This window comes from Amphibalanus amphitrite, unplaced genomic scaffold, assembly GCF_019059575.1.
Source record: "Amphibalanus amphitrite isolate SeventyFive unplaced genomic scaffold, NRLGWU_Aamphi_draft 000423F_arrow, whole genome shotgun sequence".
Lineage (NCBI taxonomy): Eukaryota > Metazoa > Arthropoda > Thecostraca > Balanomorpha > Balanidae > Amphibalanus > Amphibalanus amphitrite.
In genome coordinates, this window is record NW_024881917.1 from 303,644 (window position 1) to 328,252 (window position 24,609).

General features: G+C 51.8%; 2 protein-coding genes across 2 annotated transcripts in view; both read right to left on the minus strand.

Moving 5' to 3' along the window:
• LOC122391135 (chondroitin sulfate synthase 1-like) overlaps window positions 1–10,894 on the minus strand; it is a 77,910-nt gene extending 67,016 nt beyond the window's left edge. The window contains exon 1 of the mRNA XM_043384806.1: window positions 10,777–10,894. Coding sequence (XP_043240741.1) covers window positions 10,777–10,779 — 3 coding nt within the window. The 5' untranslated portion in view covers window positions 10,780–10,894. The remainder of the gene's footprint in view (window positions 1–10,776) is intronic.
• Window positions 4,521–5,292, minus strand: LOC122391136. The gene is made up of 2 exons (XM_043384807.1): window positions 4,621–5,292; window positions 4,521–4,548 (listed from the first exon to the last, which is right to left on the minus strand). The coding sequence occupies exons 1-2, from the start codon at window positions 5,290–5,292 to the stop codon at window positions 4,534–4,536; spliced, it is 687 nt and encodes a 228-aa protein (XP_043240742.1). The 3' UTR covers window positions 4,521–4,533.
• Window positions 10,895–24,609: the final 13,715 nt, after the last annotated feature.

Sequence of the window (24,609 nt, forward strand, 5' to 3'; positions counted from 1 at the left end):
CTCCCTTCAGCGTATCCACAATCCCATAATCCCATCCATGGGATATGGCTGGAACATAATGGGCATCGCGAGAATGGACAGTCCTGAGTTCGCCGTCCAAGGAAGACTGTCTTCGCACTGCCTTTACCATATCGACTATGGACCTCCCTGTCTTGAGCTTCACAGCATGGCTGAAGCTGACGACCGTCGCACCACTGCACTGCCCGGCCTCCCAGTAACGGGTCTCCGGCTGCGGCAGCGCAGTGGGCACGTGTCGGAATGCAGCGCCCATCCGCGCAGCGTCCGAACCGTCCGCCCATCGTGACATGGGACTCGGGCTCGGCGCTCCCAGGCGTCTCCACACCCGAGGTGGCGGCGGCGATCGCCTGTGGGTGGTCTCGGTGCAGAACAGGGTGACAAGGAACGGTCGCCGATCGAGCCCGTTTGAAAATAAACTGCAGTGCACACTGCACACCGGCGGCGGTGATCAGTTCCGACTGCCCAGACACGCCCCGCGATGTGTAAATGCCGCTATGATATCACTCAGAGATGGAGGCTGGTGGAATGGTGGGTAACACGATGAGGTCAGTGAAGTGCAGACCGACTGACGCCTTATCGTCTGCGGTCTGCGGAGGGTCGCGAGCAGAGCAGCGATCAACAGCCCGCCGGGATGTCTGGTTCGGTTCCCGAAGACGGCAGGCGATTTCAGGAATTTTCCAAATGCATCATTGTCACGCCGGCAAATGTGATTACCGATACGTGATGGCTATTTCGTTACGGATCCAGCTTCTGCATGCCCGACAATTATCGTAAATATCTTCAGTTCAACGGCAGCTGCCATAGTTCGAAGCGGTGAAACGAGTGTCAATGAACCGAACAGAAAAAAAAACGACAGTAGCTGGCCTGGAGAAGCGATGTGTGCGACAAGGCAGGGGCGTAGGCAGGGGGGGGGCCACTGGGCCATGGCCCCCCCTTGGGCGCCGAAGGCGCCCTTTGCGATTGGAGGGCGCCGAAGGCGCCCTCCAATCGCAAATGCAATTGTGATATAATCGAATCGAAAAACAATCGCGACTGGAGGGCGCCCTCCAATCGCGAATGTGTTTACAGGGAAAATACGGATGGAGGGCGCCCTCGGAGGACGCCCATTCCAAATACGCTGTAGTAATGCAAAAAGTCCAGTACACTCAGATGCCTCTATTCACACCCGTACCCGCTCGTGTCCCGGAGCGCACTGCCCGGCTTCACCACATTAGCCTAGATCATACCTCTGTACACGTCATATCACGTCATATCACGTCATTCTGAACCCTAGACAAAGGCTGATCAATTTCTCCCTCCGCCGACTCACCGTCGCCATAAGACCCTGGCTCGCAATACGACGCGCACCATCATCGCTCGAACCACGCAATGACTAAGACACAGACTACACCTCACCCTGATCCTCAAGATCATCACTTCCGCTGCTGCTGTTTAACGCATCAATCGGCACCACGTGGCCGAAGAAGTCAGGCGGCCGCCGATTACGCTGACCTCGGCGCACCACCCTTTCGCCGCTGTCGCTCTCAGACCGGCCGCATTCACCACCCGCATCATCAGCCTCCTCCACCGGGCGCCCCGGCGCGCCATCGCCCTCATAACCGAATGTCATGACGATCGGGGACCCGGCACGGTCCTCCTCCGCTTCCTGTGGGCCCCCGCTGCCCCGGTCGGGGGTCCGAGGGCCTGCTGCTGGTCCCCCGGTGTCACCGCAGTGGCGGAGGTCTCTGATGTGCCAAGGCACGCCGCCCACTTCAACCACCTGCGGCGACACCACGCCAGACACCGTTCCTCGAACCGACCGCTCGGTGCAGCGGGTGCCCGGCCGCCTCACCCACACGGCGTCCCCCACCTGGAAGTCGCCCTCCCGCCGGGCTGGCGGCCGTCCTATCACGGCCTCCTCGGACGCTCCGGCGGTAGCTCTTTGTCTCACGGCGTCCCTCACAGGGTAGCGGTAGATGCCGTTGGCGGGCGCCTCAGCCGCCGTCCCGCCGTCACGGGGCGTGATATTGTACAGGTGCACGGCCTCTCCGATGCCACACTTCTTCCGCGCCGCGATCACTTTGACACTGCGGTGGTTCCGCTCCACGATGGAGTTCCCGCTGGGGCGATGCACTGCGCGGAAACGCAGCAGCACTCCCCAGCGGGCAGCGAAAGCGGCGAACTGACGACTGCGGAAAGCGGTGTCGTTGTCCGCCAGAAGCTCAGCCGGTGCGCCTCGCTCCGCGAACACTTGTTCGAGTTCACTCGTGACTGTCGCCGCGTCCGACCGCCGCAGCAGCCTCCACACACAAAACCGTGACGGGCCACAGTCTATCACCGACAAGTAGGACTGACCACCGTAGTGCGTGACATCGATGGCCAGCCGGTCCCACGTCCCCTCCACAGCCAGCGACCCGTGCCTCCAGGTCACCGGCGCCGGGTCAACCGCGCGGCAGACGTCACAGGCCGTCACCACTTCCCTGACCACTTTCCGGGAAATCGACGATGACACATCCCGACGCGCGAAATACAGCGTTCGTCGGACACCCGGGTGACCCGCCCTGACATGTACGTCAGTGACGGCCTGTCGGAAGTCCACGGTAACGGCGCCGCCGCCGTCTCCCACTTCCGATCCAACCACTGCCGCTGCTGCCACTGGCTGTCCATCGCTCGGCCGCTGGTCCGCTGGCTGCGAGTCCTGACGCAACCACAGGGACGGCACTCGGGTCAGCGTGTCCGAACGGTTCTGAGACGAGCGGACTAGAGACACGGTGAGAGAAATGCCCAGCTCTGCGACCAGCTGCCTGATGACGTCGACCCGCCGGCGGATAAGCATCTCTCCATGTGCCTTGGTTCGCAGTCTCGCGCGCCCGCTCAGAGCGTCGCTGACCCACCGGTGAACAGTGGCGGAGTCCGTCTTCAGCTCGATGGTCTTCATGTCCCACGCCAGGGCCAGGTTGATGCCCCGCACGGCGGCGTCGAGCTCCGCCATGTTGATGTGGGTGGCCTCGTCCCGGCGGAGCCAGCACGCGTCCTCGATGACGTCACCTCCCTCGCTCTCCAGCACGACGCCGGCGGCTATCGAGCTGGCGTCCGTCCACAGTACGGCGCGGTGCCCAGTCACGCACCACTGCCCACGGGCCGGGTCCTCGCTCGCCAGTCGCTCAGCCACGTGCTTCAGCTGTTCCCGCAGGGCCGCGTCGTGTGTGACGTCATCCCACCCGCGTGTGAGAGAGTTGACACGACGCTTCAGCCACGCTGTCGCTGGTCTCAGCCAACCGCAGACCGGCAGGTGCGCCACGATACGACCACACCATGAAAACACGGAGCGCCGCGTCATTGCCGCGGGCGGTGAGCCGACTGGGTTGTCACGCCTCCAGGCCAGCCCACCCCCGACTGGCTCCACACGCAGTCCCAGCAGCCGCGCTCCGTCCGCAGCCCGCTCCGGCGGCTTACACTGGAGCCCATAGCTCGCGAAGTGGGCGATCACGCGCTCCGCGCTCACCACGTCCTCATTGACGCACAGATCGTCGACGTACGGTATGACGGCGCCCTGCATCACTGGGTCCTGTTGCAGCACCGTCCGCACCACCGCCTTCATGATGAGAGGCGCGACGTTGAGCCCGAATCCGACACGGGTAAGAGCGTACCTTTGGCCATCAATCACGACTGTCTGAAACGGCCACAGCCGACGATCGGTCCTGAGCTGCAAGTACGCCCTCTTCAGGTCGACGACGGCGACGTTGGCCCCGTGCCGCCGCCATTTCCTCAGCGTGTCGGCACATACGTCAGCGTCGGCCGTGTGTGCCTCCACATGGCTGTTGAGCTCGCGGCAGTCTAAGACTGGTCGTACTTTAGTCTTGTTCTGCTGTTCAACAGCCATGAGAGGGATCAGCCCGCGCGGCGGCCCGTCCACCGTCTCGTCGTACGGCTCCAGCCAGCCGTTGTCGATCCATGTACGGAGTTCAGCATCAAACTCCTGCCGTGCCTCGGCCGGCACGCCGTACTGGGGGACACCGTTCCTCAGGCACCCTGGCTCCGCCCCGTTCCGCCACTTCCACGCCACCGTCCAGTGTTGACTTTTCGCGTCATAAGTGACCGTGAAGTCTCGCTCTTCCACGGTCAACGCCGGGGGCGTCACGGCGCTGCATCGCGGCGGCACCCCTCCCGGGCCCGGCACGGCCACGTCGGGCCTCTCGCTGGCACCGAACACCACATCGTCCGCCGCCCGCACTGTCACCCCGCCCAGCGCCGCGATGCCGGTCATCCCCACCAGCATATCCACGCCCAGTGGTTTGTCCGGCACTACCACGGCGCTGAGCGTCACCGCGGGCCCGCCGCTCTTCAGCTGAACCGCCACCTCCGTTACTCCGCTGCTTGGCAGCCGGGACCCGTTGACGGCCATTACAGTCACGCCGCACCGTCTCCAGCTCGCGCAGCACGACTCGTGGATGATGGTGCAGCTGCAGCCCGAGTCGATAACAGCCACTCTGCGCTGCCCATTCACCAGCAGCTGCACCGTCGGTAGCGCGCCTCTTACTCTTGGGCTGCCCGAGAGGAGGTTGGCGCAGACACCGCCTCTCCTGACGCGTTTCCCGGCATCCGTTCCGGGCAGCGTGCCGCGGCGTGTCCTGGCTGCTCGCACCGGAAACAGATGATGTCCGCTCTCCTCTCCGCCCGGCAGTCACGAGCGAAGTGACCGGCTCGACCGCAGCGGTAACACCGTGATGACGCCGGCGTGTGGCGGGAACGGGCCGGCGCAGCGGCGGCAGCGGCTGCAGCGACGGCATTCTCTGCCATCAGCGCCCGAGCCCGCTCCACCAGCTCGGCCAGCGTCAGGCTCTCCATGCGGCAGCCGGCCCTCAAGGTATGCCTCGCCGCATCCGGGAGACCGGCCACGAAGCCGCACATCAGCGCCGTGTCGCCGAGCCCGCCGAACAGGGAGGCCAGCCGCCGCAGGTCTGCCAGGTAGACGTCGACGCTCTCGCCGACACGAAGTCTTCTCGCCGTGAACTCCTCGTACGCCTGGAACTTATCCACAGCGAACGCCCGCAGCAGGGCAGCTTTGACGGCAGAGTACTGCAGCTTCTCCTCGGGCTTCAGCTGCTGGTAGACGCTGAAGGCTCCGCCGGTCAACCGCAGGGGGACGACGGTTTGAATGTCGGACACTCCGCGCAGCTGACAGACGAGCTCCGTCTTATCCAGCCACTCTTCCACAGAGGCGTTACCGCCATCGAACTCGGGGATTAGCCGCATGTCCAGCGCCGAACTTGCCACAGCGCTTTCCTGTGACATGGTTGCCGAAATAGCTTGTAGTAATGCAAAAAGTCCAGTACACTCAGATGCCTCTATTCACACCCGTACCCGCTCGTGTCCCGGAGCGCACTGCCCGGCTTCACCACATTAGCCTAGATCATACCTCTGTACACGTCATATCACGTCATATCACGTCATTCTGAACCCTAGACAAAGGCTGATCAATTTCTCCCTCCGCCGACTCACCGTCGCCATAAGACCCTGGCTCGCAATACGACGCGCACCATCATCGCTCGAACCACGCAATGACTAAGACACAGACTACATACGCCCTCCAAATACGGTTGGAGGGCTCCATCGGGCGCCCTCCAACCACATTTGTAGGCTGTAGCTCTCTAAGCGTAACGGTGGTCGCCTATGTAAGCCGCTGTCCCGTAAATAAGCGCCCTCTCACCCGAAGGCGCCCTCCTGTAGGTCGCCACCCTGCTACATATTGCCGCCCTTCTGCTGATCGGCGTCCTCATAATTATTGGCGCTCTCCTACCTATTGCGCCCTCATGTGAAATTTTCAAGGCCGCCTTTCTCCTTTTTGGCACCCTATTGTTCAGTGCCGCCCTCCTACCTATTGGTTCCCTAGTCCTTCCTGTTGAATGTTAATCGGGGCCCTTCTCTTATTGGCGCCCTCGTGTTGATCGCCGCCCTCCTAACCACTGGCACCCTCCTGTTGATCACCGCCCTCCTATCCACTGGTACCTTCCTGTTGACCAGCGCCCTCCGCACAGACGCCCTCCTGTTCGTGTCATCCTCTTGAGCAAAGGCGCCCTCCTCACCATTGCCACCCCCATTTTAATCGTCACCCTTCCGCTCATTAACGACTTCCAGTTGATGACCGCCCTCCCACCTATTGGCGACCTCTTGTTGATCGCCACCCTCCTATTGGTGCTCTCCTGTTCCTCGCCACCCTCTTACCTGGTGGCGCCCTCCTGTTGATTGTTGATCGGGGCCCTCCTACCTATTGGTGCCCTCCTGTTGATCGCTGCCCTTCTATCCATTGGCGCCCTCCTGCTGCTCGCCAACTTCCTACCTAACTTCCTACACATCGGTGCCCTACTATCGAAACTCGGGATGTTGATCGGGGCTCTCCTACCTATTAGCGCCCTCCTGTGGATCGCAGCCCTTCTACCTATTGGCAACATCCGTTGATCGCTGCCCTCTTATCATTTATTTACTCCTTTGGCATGTTTTTCAACTTAGTCGTTCTATTGCACATAGTTGATGTCTTGCCTGTGAAAACTGCCACAAATGAACGTGCATTCAGCACAATGAATGAAGTACCTATACCTACCAAAACTATCTACGCTCTACGATGCATAAAACACGTCTTTGGTCTTAACGGATTGATCCTACTTTACGTGCATCATGGCATCTATATGGATTACGATTAAGTATTGTCAACAGGTTCGGCCGCAACAGCAGGCATCTGAAGTTTCGGTGATTGAAACTGGTTATGTGGGTACACTGTATGCATCTGTGAGAAAGCTATGAAGGCTGGGGTCTGAGGTAATTTGGATGATGTTTACGCATCTCGCGCTCCGGTATCAATCCGATACGGTGTCCGGTGATCTGGTGCGTAGATATGCCACCGCCAATAAACTTTTATACATCGACACCCATGAGCCAAGCTTTCTATACAGTTTGTGTGGCAGCGGCCCGACCAAACCTTTGGTATTTTTTACACCTTCAAATTTGGTAAAAGAGCGAGAGGAGCTTTGAACGGTGATCGTATAAAAGGCGTGCCTAAAAAGCGGAGGAAAAGGTTGTTTTCAAAAATTTTGCGCGCCTTCGGCGCAGCATTTCAAGAACACTTGACCTTTTGTGACCTGGAGTATAAAGAATACACACGATGCAAAATCAATGCAGCACGACCTATACGAGGTTACGCAAAAAAAAAACTGGTGGCATGGTAAAAAACGCCTCCCAACCCCCCCCCCCCCCCACCCCACCCCGCTGAGCGATTTTTTATCTCGCGACCGTATGGCGCCCTCCTTGGGTGAGGTGGCGCCCTCCAAACCCTTGGCCCCCCCCCCCCCCTTCGCGATTTTCTAAATACGCCGCTGCGACAAGGGCAGAGATACGGCGAAATGACGGCACATTTGGCGTCATCTGTCGAGGAACAATCTGCTGCCATGGCGATCGACCGATACGCTGACGTCACACCTGAATTAGCGGCAGTAAAAGGCCTCAGGCGAAGGAGAGATAGGCGGCAATCACATGGGGACGCCCGTGGAAGGTGAACTTCGGAACGGTGGCTGATGCACAGCGTTTACGTATTTATAGACTGACCTCAGTCCTTGTTCTTACTTCAATGATTCGCAAGAATATCGCTAATAGCAGGAATAATGACATAGGTATTTCAAGAAAACCAAAAAGTCTATATAGGTATAATTCTACAAAAATACAAAATTTGTACACAAATTTAAAATCCCTGAAATCTAGCCAAATTATTCACGCGGCGCTGAAAGGAGCAAGGATTGATGATCTTCGAGGCACCCTTACTCGCGCCGCTGTCGCGCTTTTGGTCGGGGGACGCGTTAAAAACCGGATAAATCCGCCCGCGGATGCCCAACGATGGAATAACCCGGACCAGACACGAAAACAGGGGAATACCAGCTCCGGGTGCACCGGATCGTACCAGTTAAATCTGGTGGGGTTAGTCGAAGGATCATCGAACGCGGAAAGACCACCGTAATCACCAATCGCCATTCCTTCCTCTGCTAAAATCAATAATAAACGTAGGCCTCGTTTCAATACTAATGCCATCCCTTATGTCATCGAAGCAAATTGAATTTTGGCGTGCTTCACGAACTTTTCCGGCTCGACATGATGCTCCGGCTCGATATCAGCTGTATCGGACTTAGTATTGGACGGTTCGACTTCGGACGAGACGAGGCACGAGTTGGATGACATATCGACCCAGCAAATGAAGCACCTACACCAATAGCATCGGGTCAAATACAATTCGGCATAAGACGTCAAGCCTAGACCTGACTCTGAAACTTGAATTCGCATCATGTCACCACCAATTTACCATGCGCTAGAGGTCAATTTCAAAGAAGCCGTCACAGAGACGAGCAGTCACCGATGCTTCGTCCCCGCCCAGGCAATGACTGCGGCCGGTGTCCACTGCCCAGCGCCCAATCGGCTACTGCCCGACAGGGCAAGGACACGTTACTCGGTCACCGGCTGAGAATCCGATCCACAGCTGACACTCTGTGCCCTGGATGACACCACCGACCAGAGGCTGACGCGGCTACGAGAGAGGGCCTGGTCAGCAGCGCCGTGCAGGCTGCAGGTTGGCTGAGGACTGAGGAGTGGGGGTCGGATCATTTTACGTAGATGAATATACTCAATCTTTGGCCAAATATATCGTATTTCAGTTTTCATCGAAGCATGCACTCGGCACTCGAGCATATTCCAAAAGTCGACGAGCACGGAACAAAAAACACCCATCTGAGACCAAGCCTGTGGGGCTCTAATATGGAACAAAAGGTCTAATATAGTTCAGCCTTGAATCGAGGTATGCGTGACGCCCCAACTGTTTCATGTTTCTCCAGCTATCTTGTGTATCTGGCCTATACCGACCTGACCGGTACCTACACGTCGCCTCACTCCGGAGCTACGCCGGTGGTAGGACGTGGTCGCACCATATTTAGTCGAATCAGGAGCCGCACAGCCCCCACGCCACCGCAGATAGTCAGTTGGGCCGCACGCAGCCGGTCGGGGCCCCACGTGCGGTGAAAGTGGCCAAGCAGCGGCTGAGTGACCAGCATCTGGTCTGATCTGGTCAGCCGTTAACGACAGTTGGCCACCATCCGACCCTCCATAGCTCGGCTCTATGGTAAAAATGGCAGAGCGAGTGTTTGACGCTTTCTAGCGCGGAAACGCCCAGATAACTAGGACAGGACGTCCAACAGGAAAGTGCGCGTCTGTCCTCGGATGGACATGGACTGCACGACTCACGCTATTTTCACTTAGGTCAGCAGACCGTTTGGCTGACCTGACGGCCCCGTCAAGCTCTGTCCGCCAAAGGCTCCGTCTGCCGTCCACGTCCTACCACATTCAGCGATAAACGTCCTGGATGTGGCCATCCGGTGGCACCGGTGATATCCGGACCGACCTCGGCGCCGCGAAGATAGGGTGCAGTTCCTGGTTCAGCCCCTCCGAGATAGCAACGTCCTCACCAGAGTCCTTCAATAAACGCTCTTCTATAAACCTATCTTCTTCCAGTCGCTCCTCAAGTACTTCGTTCCGAGCCCTCGTAGAACCTTCTCCAACCTTCCAAAAGTCTCCCAATCCTCCCCTGAGTCCAGCTCTGCGCCCGCCTCTGCTCCAGCCCTCGCTCAGCGATACCCTGAGCCGCTCTGAGCTCGCCCCTGCTCCAGCCTTCCTGCATACGGACCCTGACCGGATGTGATGCAGCCGGCGGGACCACGTCTGCCGCCGGTGCGCCACCCTCTGTCGCCCGAGTATACCGCGCAGCTGGGACGGGCCGAGACTTCGCAGTTGCGCGGCGCACGAGCGCGACGGTGACCGTCACTGCAGGCCCCAGCATGGTGTGGCCAGGCAAGGGTGGCTGACCGTCGTCTGTCCGGCCATCCGCCAATCGTCCGTCCCAGCCGTGGCCGTCCGGCCGGTCGGCGAAGCCCGGTCCGCCCGTCCGTCCGTATGTCCGTATGTATGTCCGTATGTATGTCCGTATGTATGTCCGTCCGGCGCGGCGCGACCCGCTCCAAACAGGCCGTAGCCGGGTCACCGGAAGCGGTGTCAATGGCTGCACGTCCGGTAAGCGGCGGCAGACGGCGGCGTCGGCGCCCGGAGGGAAAAGGGGCACAGGGGGACAGCGGGCAGCGGTAAGGGGATTAGAGGCACAGGTGGAGCGGGGGACGGGACCGACGCCGGAGAGGGTTTGCGAAACACGTGGCTGAAATGGCCTAAAATGGCTGAACTAGCTGAAATGGCCTACTCAAACTCATCATTCTTACCATCAAGACAAAGAGGACCGATACTTGGTGGCTATGAGGGAGGTCGAGTCGATGCTGGGTTGATAAAAACTCAGCAGTCAGCGGGAAATGTATCTGAGAGAATATCCCAGCCACTCATCTTGTTGGTCGTTGCAGAGACCGTAGCGAAAAAAAGAAGGTAAAAAACAAACTTACCAAATGTATAGATATGCCGTCCGTTCATATAGCGTGCCGTGCTTATACCGGAAATAGATTCCGCGCTAGAGCGGGATGAAATACGACGTGTTACGAAGGAGGGATATGTTTTGGATCTTAGGGACCTAAAAAAACGAAAAGTGCCAAACCCTGGTAAATAGTACCTGCACACGCCACACCAATAATGTTCCCGTGTTTGTTCAACCTTCACGCATGGGGACGTCTTTCACAAGAGTCCGCCTTTTCCAGTTTCCGATCACAAACGTCAGGCGCGATCGACGCGTCTCTCCCGGAAAGAAGCACTCACCATGGTGACGGAGTCCGCCTCCAGACGCAGCTCAGTCGGCTCCCCTCGCCGCTGGCTTCACAGTCGCAGTAACCAAACAGTGCAGCTCACAGCGGCGCAGCGCGAACACCCTTTCCCCACAGCGCGCGGCGCGAGACTGACTCGCCGGCAGGGGGCCGCTGTGCGGCGCGAGGGTCCGCGTGGTGGCTGGAGTCGCGGACCCCGACCCCAAGGACGGGCCAATGCTGGGGACACCCTGCGGCGGGGAACGCAGGACGGTGCGTGAGGGGAACAGGACGGTGCGTGAGGGAAACTTGGGACGGTGTGTGTAGAACGCAGGACGGCGCGTGAGGGAAACGCAGGACGTTGAGTGACAGGAACAGGACGGTGCGTGAGAGGAACAGGACGGTGCGTGAGGGAAACAGGACGGTGCGTGAGAGGAACAGGACGGTGCGTGAAGGGGGCGTATGGACGGTGTGAGGGAAACGCAGGACGGTGTGCAAGGGAAACGCAGGACGGTGTGCAAGGGAAACGCAGGACGGTGTGCAAGGGAAACGCAGGACGGTGTGCAAGAGAACCGCAGGACGGTGTGCAAGGGAAACTTGGGACGGTGTGTAAAGAACGCAGGACGGTGCGTCAGGGGAACGCAGGACGGTATGAGGGAAACGCAGGACGGTGTGTAAAGAACGCAGGCCTTGTGTGTGAGGGGAACGTAGGACGGTGCGTGAGGGAAACGCAGGACGGTGCGTGAGAGGAACAGGACGGTGCGTGAGGGAAACGCAGGACGGTGCGTGAGGGAAACGCAGGACGGTGCAGGGGAACGCAGGACGGTGCGTGAGGGGAACGCAGGACGGTGTTTTTCCTAAAGGTCAATTTAACTTGGGACGCAGGGACGGTGTGTAAAGAACGCAGGACGGCATGTGAGGGGAATGCTGATTGCGGAGCATCAATGCTTTTCCGGACTTATTTGTGACAAGAATTTTGCCAGCATGCGAAACGTTTGCCCCATGGGCCATGAATTCTGATACGTGTCGAGGTAATGTGAAGGTTTGGTTGAGGTCACGTAAAGGTCAGGTCAAGGTCATACGTAGCCCGATCAAGGTCATAGGCCGTTCACGACCTTGTTGAAGTTGACTGCTGAAATTTTGTACGCTTTTTGGGTAGTTTTTGGAACTGATTCCGAATTTAACCCTCGCCGGCGCGGCCGAGGGGGGCGGGTGCCGCCCCCCCCCCATAGGGTTTTTTTCGCGATAGCTCCGAGCACGCTGGCCATAGAGAGCTGAAACTTGGCATACCTGACCTTTGATCCAAGCCGCATCTTTTGACACCAACCGCATTTTTGGGTCAGGTCAGGTCACTGACCTATGACGTCATAAGTGAACCTCTGCACGGTCTTCAGATGTCGCAACTTCGCAACGCCCTCACTGCCAGAGGAGATGTCACAGGGAAATGAAACTTGCAGGATCTAGTATCCATTATGAGTCTCACAACTTGTATATCTCGGATTTTTCCTAAAGGTCATATGAGGTCAGGTCATTTTCGTGACCTCACCATTATAAGTCAATGGGGAAAAATTCAAACTGCTATTCTGGCACCGGGAACGATCTCCAACTATCTCAAGCACACAGAATCGTGATTTGATGCACTCCTTGCAAGGTTAGATGCGTCACTTTTGCAATGTTGACCTTGCGTGACGTCATTTATGACGTCATCAAGGTCATATTAGTTTTTCGTCAATAACTCCTGATCAAATTGAGCTAGCGAGTCGCGAAAGCCACCAATGGACTCTGGAAGACCTGCCGAATCGAATGATATGCGACATGACCTATTTCGACCAACTTCGTGACCTGGGGGTGCTGACCTGACCTTGACCTGAGGTCAACACCCCAAGTTGACCTGACCCGGACAAAAAGTATATCATTCGACGCGCCTGAGCGAGGCAAACACGATGCTGCCAAAATCGGCGCTCTGCGGCCGTTTTTTGCGAAGTTATTCACCAAAAACTGAACCGTACCTTGGGGCACTTGACCTGACCTCAGAGGTCACCCGTTGACCTAGGACCTTAAAATCGGGTATCAATCTCTGCGTCTCGTAACGGCGCACACGCTCGTTTTTTTCCGCGACGCGCTAGCTCCACCAGGGGCGAAACGGCGAGGGGGGGGTCGTACCCCCCCCCCCCCACCCCTCGGCCGGCGCGTATGTAGAAAACCAATAGGTCCGGCGAAGGTTAACCCGGCCGGGCCCGGAGGTAATCCCGACCACTGCAGCCCGGGAGGGACGTTCTTCGCCCCCCCCCCCCCTCCCACCGGCCCCGTCTAATTTCGTTAATAAGGGAGCTACGGAAACAAAAGTGATACCAAATGAAAGGTCTCCCCACGAGACAATTTTAAAGCATCTATTTGTTTACCTCAGGTCGGTTTTCAAGGATCAAAGTCAAAGGAAAAAAGTCGTATGAGTAGTGGTCTCCAACTATAAGTGTTCCAGAGATTAAGTAAGATTTATTTATTTATTTATTCGATGTCATGGAACAACAGGCGAATTGACGCCCAGTAACAGTCCATAGCAGTTATACGTTCGGAGCAGTGTAAACATTGCCTTTGGTTGTAAACATTGCCTTTAGTCTGTTTACATGACACTGATGCATGAAACCACCCAAAACGGATGCGAAACGGAAGAAGAGAAACTGATAAAGGCAATGGTGTGCTCAAAGTTCAAGATTAAGGTCAAAGTCATGTTCAAATTAAACTTTTAACCTCGCACTTTTCACATATTTTATATACCTACCATACTTAATTCTAAGCTGTTTAAAGATAGTGTGAAGCTTAACAGGCTTCTATTTGTAGTATATGTTACCATAGGCGGCGGGGGGGGGGGGCACTGCGGCACCGCATCCCGCTTGATTTTGGCATTTTAATATTAGCCCTATGGGCGTTGCATGGAAAGAATGGGACCAAAAGTCGGCGGTGCCCCCTTAACCCGTGCCCCACTGGGGTCTGCGCATAACGCGCCCTACTGGGGAAGGGGGAGGGGATCTTCATAGCCCCCCCCCCCTCTTAACCCATTTACGCCCTTCGTTGCGTTTTCGCAACGCAAGCAAGCGTCGACGTAATCGAAGCTTGAGAAGTGTGTAAAAGAGACTAACCGACGAGACAAGTTTCAGCGTGTGTAGCATGGTTGTGCGCATGATGCTACGCAGTTACAAGTCAGTGCGGCCGGTAAGTTACTGCCTAGAGCTCCCAGAGGGAAGTCGAAGGTTTTGTGACTGATGACGTCACGAAAACCAAGATGAGTAGGCCAAGTGCTTAATAATATCGTAATGAAAATTGTGTAAACATATTCTGCAGAGTCCCTACAATAGCGTAGATATGCGTTTTGTTAAGAAATAATGCTACAAAAAGGGTTTGTGACTATTTTCAAATATGACTACGGTCGCGTTGCGGGAACGCAACGAAGGGCACATCGGAAAGACAGCGGTGTTGCGAAAACGCAACGATGGGCACATTGGCAGGGTAGCGGAAGTATGAATATCAACAGTAGACTTCACTCGTGATACGCTGTGGGTTCTCTCTTTCTCTCCCCCATCTTCCTCCCTCTCCTCCTCGTTCCCCAACTCTCTCTCTCCCTCTCTCTCTCTCTCTCTCTCTCTCTCTCTCTCTCTCTCTCTCTCTCTCTCTCTCTCTCTCTCTCTCTCTCTCCTCTCTCTCTCTCTCTCTCTCTCTCTCTCTCTCTCTCTCTTTCATTTTGTAGCCATGAGGCTGTAGCGGCGGAATATCTTCAATTAAGGGGGGGGGGGGCACTGCCGACTTTTGGTCCCATTCTTTCCATTTCCATTTCCATGCAACGCCTATAGGGATACCTAATGTTAAAATGGCAAAATCAAGGGGGGCACGGTGTCCTGGTGCCCCCTCCCCCCCCCCCCCCGCTCCGCCGCCTATGCCACGAGGGACGTGTATAGGATAGGTATGTTTAGTGCAAGGTGCGTTCGCACGTAAAATGTTGCGACACATTTCATATTTGCTGGCTCAAACAGCCACAAACACTCCTTTCTTTTTCTCTCGCAGATTATCGGCCTCGGGCTGTTCGTTCACCAAGCAATGTGTTCCCATGCATCTGAAAATCACATGGTAGGAAAAGGACCCATGCATCAAACGGTCGGCGATGCTAACGGAGCTGAGAGATAATTAGGTCCTTTGGAAATTGGATCTACTATGTACATTGTGCATAAATAATGAATAACGGGGACGTATTCTGGTATTAGGCGACAGATAACTAGGCATCGCCATTCTCTGGATAGAAACTGCTGACTACCAACATTTACGTTAGAAAAGATAACTGAGGGTCGGTAAATAGTGGGATAGGCCCCCTCTGGGGGTAGCTGAGCCCTTCGGCAGGGGTAATGAGGGCGGACCTGGAAAAATAATAGTTTTTAGGATTCATAACTCGCATAGATTCATAAGCTGCTTGATGTGGAGTATACGCTTGTTTTCTTACTTTGATAGGCTTTTTATCTAATCAGACCATTTTTAGAGCTAGCAGGATTATTGGAATTAGGGGAGACATTTGTCCGACCGGACACGGTTAATCGTAGACTGGAGACTGAGCCCAGCCAGTGGGCAGGCCACCCATGACCCACCTCCTTCCCCCTCCCAAGCACTCACTGCACCCGGCTACAGGCGCGCTCCGCTGCCCGATTGCGATATACGTTGCCGGTCCAGCCCGGAACAGGGGGTTGAGGCGTGGAGGAGGATTCAACTATCCTGAAGATGGAAAGGACGGATTGACGTCGAATCACCATTCTGTCCTGGCATTGTCTCGAGAAAGAGGTTACACGTGAAGGTCGCTGAGAGTAAGGCCATGAAAATTTTGGATTAGGTGTAAACATGGTAAACTGGGAGTCGATTTGTTGTGATGCGCTATACCTTACGCGGGTAATTTGTTAGAGCCGGATCGGTCCTTTTTTCTTTTTGCTGAGAGTGGGTACGACTAACCTGCAATGGAATTTAACTTTACTCCTAGGAGGGTGGTTAACAATGATTGCGGATATACGCGCATACGTGAGGCACTGGTTTACTCCCAATCCTCCGTTTAATTGTATTCACTTATTCAGTGTGGGGTCTGATAGGTGGGGGTAATGGCTCTGTCTAGCTTCCAAAAAGAAAGCATCACCCTGGATACGTGTCGACCACAACATGAACAGCAATGGACAACGTAAATGGTTGATAATGACCGTGTTGCCATCTCCCCGTTCGCGAATCATGAAGTTATGCTTCCTCACCGAGGCTCTTAGGCGGGTTATAGAGCACGACGGATGTGGGTTCCGCATTTTCAAGCAATAGTTGTCAACAGTTGATTGATGTTTAATCAAAACATATTAGCATATACGGCAGTTCAGTGTACTTTATGTCCGTCTGATGTGCCCGTCGTTGCGTTTTCGCAACGCTGATGGCGCCCGGTGTGCCCTTCGTTGCGATTTCGCAACGCATGTTTTTTACGTTTTTCTCGAAAAACTTTTCCTGCAGGCAAAAATTATTTTCGGTTCCATGCAAGGCCCTGGTGGGAGCATAACATATTTTGATTTCGTCGATTTTCATGATGGTCAATATTCCTGGGCATAAATGGGTTAACTCCGAAACTATTTGGCCGATTGTCAAAATTCAAACGGTGTCTGATAACCCCGGAAAAACTGTCGAGCGAAACCTAAGTTCATTGACCTCAAGGTCACCGATGACGTCACAGGTCAGGTCAAACTAAAACATATTAGCACTTTGGCTTGTTCACATTTTGGGCTCTGGCCGCCGTCTTACAGGTCAGATCAGGCTCATTTTTTGTTTACACACTCGTGAACAGATGCTTTAGATACCCTGATGGTACCAAACCTGTACTTTGATTTTCAGGTCGGGGTCAGGTCATCACAGGCCACGGAAATATTATATCATGCGTCGGTAACGTGACACATGTTTTATGGTCCATTTAGGCCATAGATTTTGAATTTGATGTCGTTTGTATCATTCGAGGTCATTTTGAGTTGAATTTAGCTTAGATCAGGTCACTTTCCGGTCAGAAAAGGTCAAATTTTGAAGTTAAATTTTTTCAACAAGAAAGTGTCTAATGGATGCAGTTTAAGCTCAGGAACACGATGGTGCTATTTATATTGGTGTACGATGTCAAACACATACTGAAAAAATGAATTGAAAAATTTGTAATTGTGAATTTTTTGCCATAATGCGTAGGGGAGAGCGGGGCCAGTTGTACCACTTTTTATATATTGACATGCACAGCGAGATCTAGTTGTCATATCGAAAAATGCACAATACCATGAAAAAATATGCTCTTTTGGCTTTATTTTAAGATATGTAAAATTATGTTTCAAACATATTTTGCTGCCAAACGCATGCTTATAAAACAGCTCTACGCCCGTTTCAAATGACCCCGATGCGAGGGTCAATTGAACCAGCCTATGGGGTCAATTGCACCTATCCTTAACAATGGGATGTTTTCCTCTTTAAGGCCACTTTCTTAAGGAGATATTTTGTCCGGTTTACTTTTCCAAATGCTACATTCAATAGGTCGTTGGAAAGCTAAAAGTGCAAAGTTCCTCATAATAGGTGACATAAAGTACATAGACTATGGTAAAATGGGTGGATAAGGAAAATGAGAAATATCTCAGGCTATAGTGTGCTTTCAAGCAAAAGGCTGGAGAAAAGGGGTTAAAATTGAGCTCTATTAAACTACTATTTCAGTTTAAAAGCTCATTTCAAAGGTGGACTATTTCCTTAAATGTTTACAGCCCCTGAACAATAACCATTGCAAAGGTCACCGGGGTCCATTGAAACGGTCTGTGGCCCTGTTTCAACTGACCCTCAGAGAAGCGTTTCAATTGACCCCATCCGCTCCCGCCATCTCGCTCGCGCCGTAAAGCACATGTCAAACGAGCTGGAAGGACGGCATCATGCTGAATGAAGGGCCAAATAAGGTGTTATTCCGGAGCCAGGAGTTCTTCTTTCAGCAAACAAAGGTATATGAGATATCACAAAATATTCATAAAAACGATTTCTCCCAAACGCCCCTCAAAAACACAAAAACAAGTGTCAACTCAAAATTACCGTCCGTTTGCCGCCCAAACGCCGTTGACAAATGAAGTGGTCGAGCGCGGATGCGCAGTGGTGTCCGCAACGCCATATGTTGCATGCTGTTGAAAATAAAGCCATGTTTCATCTGACCCCGTGTTTCAACTGGCCCCGCTCTCCCCTATAACTTGGCCATTTTTGAAGATATTCAGCTAAAACTTGCTACAGTAAGTCATAAGCATGTGTTCTATCACATATACCTTCTCCGGCTTCTTTTTCTAAAAGTAAAAAAAAAGAAAAGAAAAAGTATGAAAATATAAATTTAGAATTTTATTATATATATTTTTCGAAATTTTCAACATGTTGAAAATCCGAGATAGCAGTTTGATAGCGCATTCTATTCTGAGTCCTATCATGCAAAGAAATTGGATTTAGTTACCTATTTAAAAACTGAGCTTTTGGGAGCGATTGCCGTGGTTCAATGTTTTGCTTCGAAATCGGCCGAACATTACGTCACTCTGACGTCATTTCCGGCCGACCTATGGTAGCTACGAAGTTCATATTTTGACATAAGGTGTTAAATTGATGCAGCCGAAGGTACTGAAAGTTTGGCGTCGATACGTCAAGCGGTTGGATTCCGATTGGATTCCGAAAAAGGTAGCATACGATAGATACAGGGAGGAGACTACGGGCGCTAAACCGAGTACTTAGGCATGTAGACGGCCGAGCGTCGGACTCCTAAGTCCTAAGCGCTTCGATACGAACTATGAAGTCGGCCGTCATTATCGCGTCACTGGCCAGTGGCCACTGCCCGTGCGATGTCTGGGACAACGCCTCGTGCGGCCGCGCCGGTCGAAATCGCGAGCCAATGGCTGGCAGATGGCGAGCCGGGCCCGGTCGGACGGGCACCTTGGTGTTTGGGACGGGGTTGACTTATCCAGCATGTTGCCTGATCCTTAGTGACACCTTGGTATTTGAGGCGGGGTTGACTTATCCAGCCTGTTCCTCTGTTGCCTGTCAATTTTTCAATCAGCCGATAACATGTCAGTTAGGGTAAGGGCGGGTAAGAGGACGCGGACGATAAGAGTACGCATCAGCTGTTTCGGTTGCTTAGCAACGCGGGTTTGTCGAGTTCATGAAGAGACCGAAGTGACATGAAGCCGCCAGTGTTGGCCAGTGAACTTATATGCTACGGCCTTGCTTATATGGCCTTGCGCCGGGCCAGTGCGTGTTTGTCACCAACGGAACGTGGGCGTTGTGCGGCGACGCTGTTGAGTTTAAGCGATGAATATTATTTTCGAGCGTTATGATATTATTATGGTATGGTACAATAATTTTGATACTTGGCAGTTGAGATAAGGTACCTACTTTTTCGTGATTGTTGTGGGAAACTTGTGAGGTTTTCTGGGGAAATAGGTATTTTTTTCTGTAATTAAGTAAATTATAAAAAAAATATTAAACTATTAAAAATCAAATTATCAAATTATTAAAATTAAATATATATCTGTAATTAGTAAGTAAACTTCTGTAATACATACATACATACATACATACACACAAGCTGATCTTTTCTCCCCATAACAACGAGCCTGATGTTATAAACAAGGCGTACCTAAGTGTTATTATGTACCTATTTGCATCCTTCCAACCAGACGATCACTTTAACTATTTTGTTTTGTTGTGTTAGAACATATACCTATGGCTGACGAAGAAGGCAGTGGCCTTCGAAAGCTACCAATTATATAAACGTTAGGTACTGGTGTGACCGTGTGGAATAGCTCTTTTTACTATAAACTTCCGCCTTCGTCCGAGGTATGGCAGTGTCCCTGAAGTTTATCGGGTTTGTCCCATCTCATGTTTCTCGGGAAATTTGCCTAGATGTCGCAGTTTGCATTATTGTAGATGACGCTACACTGCAAGGCTCGAACATTTCTCCTGCCAGCGGATCAGTGATCATTCAGAGTCAGTGATCGCTCAGGTAGGCAGCAGAATACCGCCGTCGTTCTCAAGCTTTCTTCCCAATGATTCCTGGCATTCAATACCTGACATGCTGCTAGTTGAGTTGGCTTTGCTCGCCCTGCTTGCCCTTTTCCTTACCTGGTATCTGAAAGCCAGACTAACGAGGAACAGCATACAGGCAGGGCACTGCCCTGACCGCCACCAGATTGTCACCTCAGCTCGCCAGCCGCCACCTGTCCACTATTAGTACGAAAGCTGCCGCTAGAGGCGCTATGCATGTCCGGAGCGCCTAATCCTGGACGTGCCTTACGTAAGAATAATGAGTGAGATTGGTGAATGAGATGGCTTACAATGGGTGTATGTACACTGTACACCTACGAAAAGCATGCCCACGTCACTTTGTATGTTGTTGGCCAAATCGACGTAACAGTATCAGGCTGGTATATTTTGAAAATTCATGGCCTATCCTTCTTTCAAGCTGTGTCTTCAGTTACTTCAACCCTAAACGGTTATGCTTATATTCAAAGGTCGCGAACAGCGTGCAAATCCTCGTAAATGACATTAAAAATAGCACAAAAACAATGAGGAAGGCTCTTTTGTCTGGTCAAAGGTATGGTCTTTGTCAGATCAAAGGTCTGGTCTTCGAAATTCATCAAAGGTCAATTTTGCCCCGAACGTGCCCCGCTAGAGGGTAGATTCTGCCCCTCCGCCTGGCTTCCGAACTGATGGTCGCAGAACGTAAACGGATGTGGAAATCGGCTTTCCAAGACGGGTCTCTGAAGCATATTATAAGAGTAAAAGCTTATCAATCGTTGAAAGGTTAAAAGTGATCGCTCAGTTGCTGTGGGTATAGCGAGCATTGGAACTTTTCTGAGGTAAGGCCACTTGACGTGACTTGGTGACATGACCTTGAACGACCCTGGTCTGAACTCTGAAATTCTTAAAACAACGTAAAGATGTATGAACAGGCATGCCGAAAACGGCGGCGCGCAGCGTATTTGCGAACACTCTGGTGGGGGCGGGGGAGGCTAAAAGCGCCGGTCAGTAGGTAGAAGTTAGTTTTCAGGAATTGGGCTGCACTAGCCCTCGCAGGCCCGGGGGGCGTGTTTCGCCCCCCCCCCCCCCCCGGCGAATATTGGCGATAGTTCCCGAACGCTTAGGGATGGAAAAGCGAAACTTCAAGTACTTGTTCCCCCATCTAACTTGACATCTTCCGGAGTAAAAAAGTCCCCTTGATGACGTTACAGAGTCGATTTTCCTAGATACCGCATGGCAAACTTCCGCATCACAGACGTGAGCTTCAAATAGCTGCCAAAAATAGAGAATAGAGATATGTAAAGACATATTTCGAGCACATTTGTGTAGCGTTTGACCTAGGAAAAATATAAAGATAGAAGGTCAGGTCAACGAACCCGAGGTGGAGTTTTAGTTTTTATGCAAATAACTTCAACAAAAATATTCTTAGAGCTATGGCAGTGGTACCAACGCATTCGTCTTATCACACCGCGTCGAATGCTATATATATATATATATATATATATATATATATATATATATATATATATATATATATATATATATATATATATATATATATTTATATATATTGGTTGGAAAAGGTGAAGTTTTATGTTGACCTCATGTGACCTCGATTGACTTTGGTTGACCTTGGCATATGAAAGGTCGTATATGATGGATTTGTAGCCACTGATTACGAATCTGGCATCCATGTTGCTCATTTAGAGCCTCAAGATATGGCAAAATTGTCTGAATTATTATGGCTGATTTGAAAGAGTGAAATAGCCTCTAGCCAGGACACTCTTCCATAACCTTGATCTTGGAGCAGCCTTGTATTGTAAGATGAACATTGAACAACAAATAAGGGCGTGATAAGTCTCAAAACATTTCGAACTCTTGGAATTTATTTTACAAGATATACGAAAAAGTGCACAGTTCTAGGTCAATTTTGAGCATGAGCTTCATCTTGACCTTGAAGGATCGGAATACTCAGACTCCGTCTTTCGTTTCTCATCCACTTTTGCTGGTTTTGTGCATCCTGCCGTCTTTCAGAACAGTTTCTTTGTAATCACTACACATGTGCCGGATTTTATCTTTAACCTTGACTTCTGACCTTGAAAATTGACCTGTCAAAGTTGTACGCGCTTTCGTAAAGACCTTTCGTTTGGTACCGCTTTTGTTTCCATAGGCTAGCTCCCTTATTTACGGGGGGGGGGGTAAATATTGTCCCCCCGGGCAGCAGTGGTTGGGACTACCCCCGAGCCCGACCGGGCCAGTTGCTTGGGTACTTTATTTGTCAAGCTATCTGACATTATTTTCGATCAAAAAATTAAAACATTGAGATAAACTCATGATACCAAGACATTTGTCAAAGAGATGTGGTTAGATCTGGTCAAGTTTGGTCCATTCGCAAGAAAACTCGTCGTAAAAACGGCTATTATGTGATAGCATACGGCAATAGACAACGTTACGCTCATGCTCGAAGCGTTTGATATTGCTGGCAAACATAAATAAATCTGTTCAGCAAACAGGTTCACCGAAGACGATGATCTCTGTCAGCAGCCCTGGGCTGGGTCGGTGATATTCCGGTCCGGGAGGCCCTTGAACTGACCTCTGTCCCGGCGAGTTTAGAGACTGTTGTCGACTGGCTGCGCCGCGTCCCCAGTCCGGTTTCTCCGGTCTGCTTCTGACGAAGGTCAGTGACTCTGGTCACTGCCTGCGGTTGGCTGGGGAGTGGGGACAGTCAAGACTACACCCGGATGCCTGCTGCCGCGGCAGACTGCTGTACATACCTAGCCTTCCCAGTGTGAGTCGCGTGTCCATTTAGTGGGGTGTATATACAGGCAATCGGATGCCAAATTTTCGGCATGCTGATAATGCCAAGCCGATGCCAATGCCCTATTAGGAAGTAACATTCGAATGGATTTTGTTTTTATACTTCCGGTCGAATATTGCGCTCTTTTTGCCGAGTGTCGACTCGCCGTGAAAATGCCTTATTTGTGGTCGTGTGGTTGATCGATGCCTTCCAGGTGATATCACTGCTGTAATGCTGAAATTTAATCCATGTACCTATGCATAGAACGTGGTTATATGTACCATAGTCAACCCATCGATAAAATCCTGTTCTTGTTCCATTGTTCTGATAATACCTATCACTGATGATTGTGAAACTCGCATGCCTACCCAAAACAACGTAGCCAAATTTAGCCATAAGGTTTACGCTATGCTGCGTCTGGATCATACACCCGACATCTTCCCTCTTATTTAATGAATAATGCAGTGCCTATTATTGATTCACCGTGATCCCACCCCCTGATGCTAATTCTCCTATTTGTCGGTCGCAGGCCTGTCTGTTACCCGTCATACTGCAGCGCGTTTTTACAAATCACAAACTTTGACAGATCACCTTCGACAGCTCACTTTCTCAGCTCACAAACTTCGCTGCAGCACAACGGCGCCGGAAGCTGACCTTGGATCACCATCAAGGGTCAGAGGCGGCTTAATAACTGGTTTCCATATTTCTGGCGTGGCAACAATCAAAACGCATACGAATAGCTGATCTTGTGTCGTTGGTTTGCGGTTGCCGGTTAAATTGTTCAGGTCTAAGGAGTTAGTGTGCAAACAAAACTTGAATCTTATCTTGAGGATACCTACCATATAGCTTATAATTCTTTAAAAGATTTCTCTCCCTCCCTCCCTCCCTCTCTCTCTCTCTCTCTCTCTCTCTCTCTCTCTCTTTCTCTCTCTCTCTCTCTCTCTCTCTCTCTCTCTCTCTCTCTCTCTCTCTCTCTCTCTCTCTCTCTCTCTCTCTCTCTCTCTCTCTCTCTCTCTCTCTCTCTCTCTCTCTCTCTCTTGCCGAAGTTTTTTGTTTTAGATTAGATATTTCATATTTGCGAAAAAGCACAAAAGAGTGTTGAAATACTCTCAGCAGAGAGCTGCAGTTCATTGACACAATGTCAGTAGCTGCTCGAGGACTTACTATTTTTTTTAGATTTTCTCAAGAAAGATATAAATATGGATTTTTTTCACCAGCTTCAAAATCTGAATGGCTTATGAAAAAAGGTACCTACTCGTATAGGTCACAGTGAGTCGTATAGTGGTTTTCAGAGTTCTATCTCCACTGGGTAGGCAACAATCTGCTGTGCAAATTAGGGGTCGTGACATTTATTGACCTCCGTAGGTCAAACGGCTCGGAGTGACGCCGAATGGCTTGGCCCACGTTTTCTCTATTCCAATCCAATGGCTCTGTGATGTGTATAAGGTAAAAGTCGCTTCGAGCTGTCCTAAATAGTCTGGGGTGAATCCGGGCTAAACCTGAAGCGTTGTATTTAATTCTGCCGAAATCAAACGAGTCCGCATCTTCACAAGATGTCTGCAAGGCAAACAACCGGCGCGATGGATGGCTCTGTACAGTGGACTACAGAATGGTGCTCCACTCCTAGGAAGGTATCAGTTCACACTTCACTGGAACGATAGGGTGTGCCGTTTATCACGCAATTAAGCGCTAAACGTTAGGTTTCAACATTAGGTCACAGCATTTAGGTAACTGTGAACTAAGCCCTTGTGATGCGGTACAGCCTACCACTCCAGGCAACTGATTGCCTGTGAAAACTGGGACCTCGTTCTGTAGTCAACTGTACATAGGTCAATTATGTGTTTTCGGTTCGTTGTTGTTTTTTCACTTGTGGATAAATAATCAACTACGATTATTTTATAAATGATAGGATAAATAAAAGCTAGAACTGCTGTGTAAATTATTTGATATGACCCGTAAATGTCCTTAGGTCATCGCCTGACATTGAACGTCAAA

What these genes read in the sequence shown, in the direction of transcription:
- LOC122391136 (XM_043384807.1), bottom strand. Translation starts at nt 5,292, where the DNA reads ATGTCACAGGAAAGCGCTGTGGCAAGTTCGGCGCTGGACATGCGGCTA.